The 2,004-nt window shown below is 56.3% G+C and overlaps 1 protein-coding gene across 1 annotated transcript in view; it reads right to left on the bottom strand.

The window, feature by feature from the left end:
* Tuba8 (tubulin alpha 8) overlaps positions 1 to 1,006 on the bottom strand; it is a 17,002-nt gene extending 15,996 nt beyond the window's left edge. Inside the window, exon 1 of the mRNA XM_029478255.1 lies at positions 909 to 1,006. Coding sequence (XP_029334115.1) covers positions 909 to 911 — 3 coding nt within the window. The 5' untranslated portion in view covers positions 912 to 1,006. The remainder of the gene's footprint in view (positions 1 to 908) is intronic.
* Between the last annotated feature and the right edge of the window lie 998 nt (positions 1,007 to 2,004).

The following is a 2,004-nucleotide window of genomic DNA, read 5'->3' as shown; positions in this document are numbered from 1 at the left end:
GAGCGGGGAGCGGGAGAGCAATGATTGAGGCCAACGTTAGTCCCCCGCAGGGGAGCTTCCCAGGGGCTTTGGCAGAGATGCTGTAAAGCTCGCTCTGAGGGGCTGTGAAGGTAGCAGCCGCTAGTGGAGACAGCAACTAATGAAGAAGAGAGTTGCTGCCTCGAAGCCAGGATAGAAAATAAAATTAAANGGCTTAGGTCCCCTGGACTCTGGGTCCCAAACTTCTGAGTCCCAAAGTCTTTTGAGGAGCCTACTCCAGCGCCAGGCGCCTGCGAAGCTGGTTTGGACCCAGCTGGAACTGAGGGTGCCCCAAACCCAAGCCGATGGCCGAAGAGCCAGCACTGGTGACAAGCACCTGGGAAACTTCTTGGGTCCACAACACCCAGCTCGAATTGAAGTTGCCCTAAACCCAAGCCGATAGCCGATGGCCGGGTAATGAGGGTGGAGAATGACCCCGGGAACGTGCCACTTTTGATTAGGTTTGGAGACTACCCACCTACCCACCCCACCCCCCGCCCACCCAGATCCAGACCACCTGTCCAGAATCCCTCAGCATCCCATTTCTTCTCACTCTGGTCCACGAGTGGCTATTCCCCAGATTCTAACGTATCTCTCCACCGAGCTCTCCAGGTTCGCCCTCCTCTCTTTAGCGAGTGCACGGTCTTAGGTCCCTTTAAGGATCCAATAGCTCCTGCTCTCTACATTCTCCACAAAATATAAGGTACCTGACAACTAGATGTTTCCCACCCCTAGGAAACAAGACCCTTGACCCTGAACTGACCCACAGACCCTCCAGGAGACTTGGAGCCCAGTAGATCCAAAGCCACCCCACAGGTACCCCGTGGCCCCGCAGCTCTCTCCCGGGCACCTGCGCGTGTCCCTGGCCAGCCCCGGCGGGGAAGTCTCACCATCGTGGCCGCTCTCTTCGCCCGCTCGCCTCCCAGCTGGGCCTGCCCACCCCAACTGCTCCAGATACGGCCGCCTCCGCNGTTGTGACACACTGCGAGGGAGGGGGCCTGAGACAGACATGCTGGGCCAGCAGTTGCCCTGCAGCATCACAGTGCCCGCGGAGGGGAGGGACCTGGGTAGGTCACAATGGCACTTCCCCTCCCACCAGAGGCTCCCTAGTCCAGCCTGGCTGTTTCTCCTGCCCGGAGCTGCCACTGAGCTCCTGAGCCTTGCAGTCCAGGAAGCAGTCCTGTGACCGCGACACATGTGTGCATACAAACCCCGCATCCACTCCGAGGCCACTGGAAAGCAGTGGAAAAATACTCCAAAACAAATGCTTGTTTCTCCCCCCAAATGTTCATAGTCCTGCTGCCAGCACTGGCTGGTGTGGTGGGAAGACACTGATCTGTTAGCAGGTCACCTCAGTCCAGGAGAGTCTGCAGGATCAGACCAGCCCGTGGTCAGAGCCCAAGCTTCTGCTTCCACCACTGCCTGCCTGGTTACCGGAGAAGTCAGTAAGATGGCATGCATCTGCATCTGCATGTGCTGCAAGCCCTCCATAGTGGATTCAGGGATTCAGCACTGTTTTAAATACTCTCAGAATATCTCCATGATTCTCAAGTCTCTCCTCCTGANCCGCTCCTACAAGAGCCTTTCGTACGTAATCCCCAAATGTGTCACTTTGTATGTACCCCAGAACATCAGGGTTCTCACTGCCTCTGCCCTGTTAGGACCTCCTCTGAGTGGCCACAGATGACACTGAAGAGCAAGGGATTTCTTCACCCTCCATCTAGTTGGGTGAGGATAGGGGCTCACCTAGCCTGTAGCCCTGGCTGTCCTGGAACTTGCTTTGTAAACCAAGCTGGCCTGGAACTCACAGAGCTCCACCTGCCTCTGCTTCCAAAGTGTGTGCTACCATGCTCAGCTTAAGAGCCCTCTAGTTGCCCACATTACTAACAGGCTCCACAAGTCCCTTTGTCTCCAAGTCGGTTGGGGTTGGATGGTTCTTACACCTGAACTGCAACATGGAATTCCCTATCAAGGGCCACTTCATAC

The sequence above is a fragment of the Mus caroli genome, chromosome 6 (genome assembly GCF_900094665.2).
Source record: "Mus caroli chromosome 6, CAROLI_EIJ_v1.1, whole genome shotgun sequence".
Lineage (NCBI taxonomy): Eukaryota > Metazoa > Chordata > Mammalia > Rodentia > Muridae > Mus > Mus caroli.
Note: the sequence above shows the minus strand (reverse complement) of the source record. Positions and strands in the feature narration are given on the sequence as shown.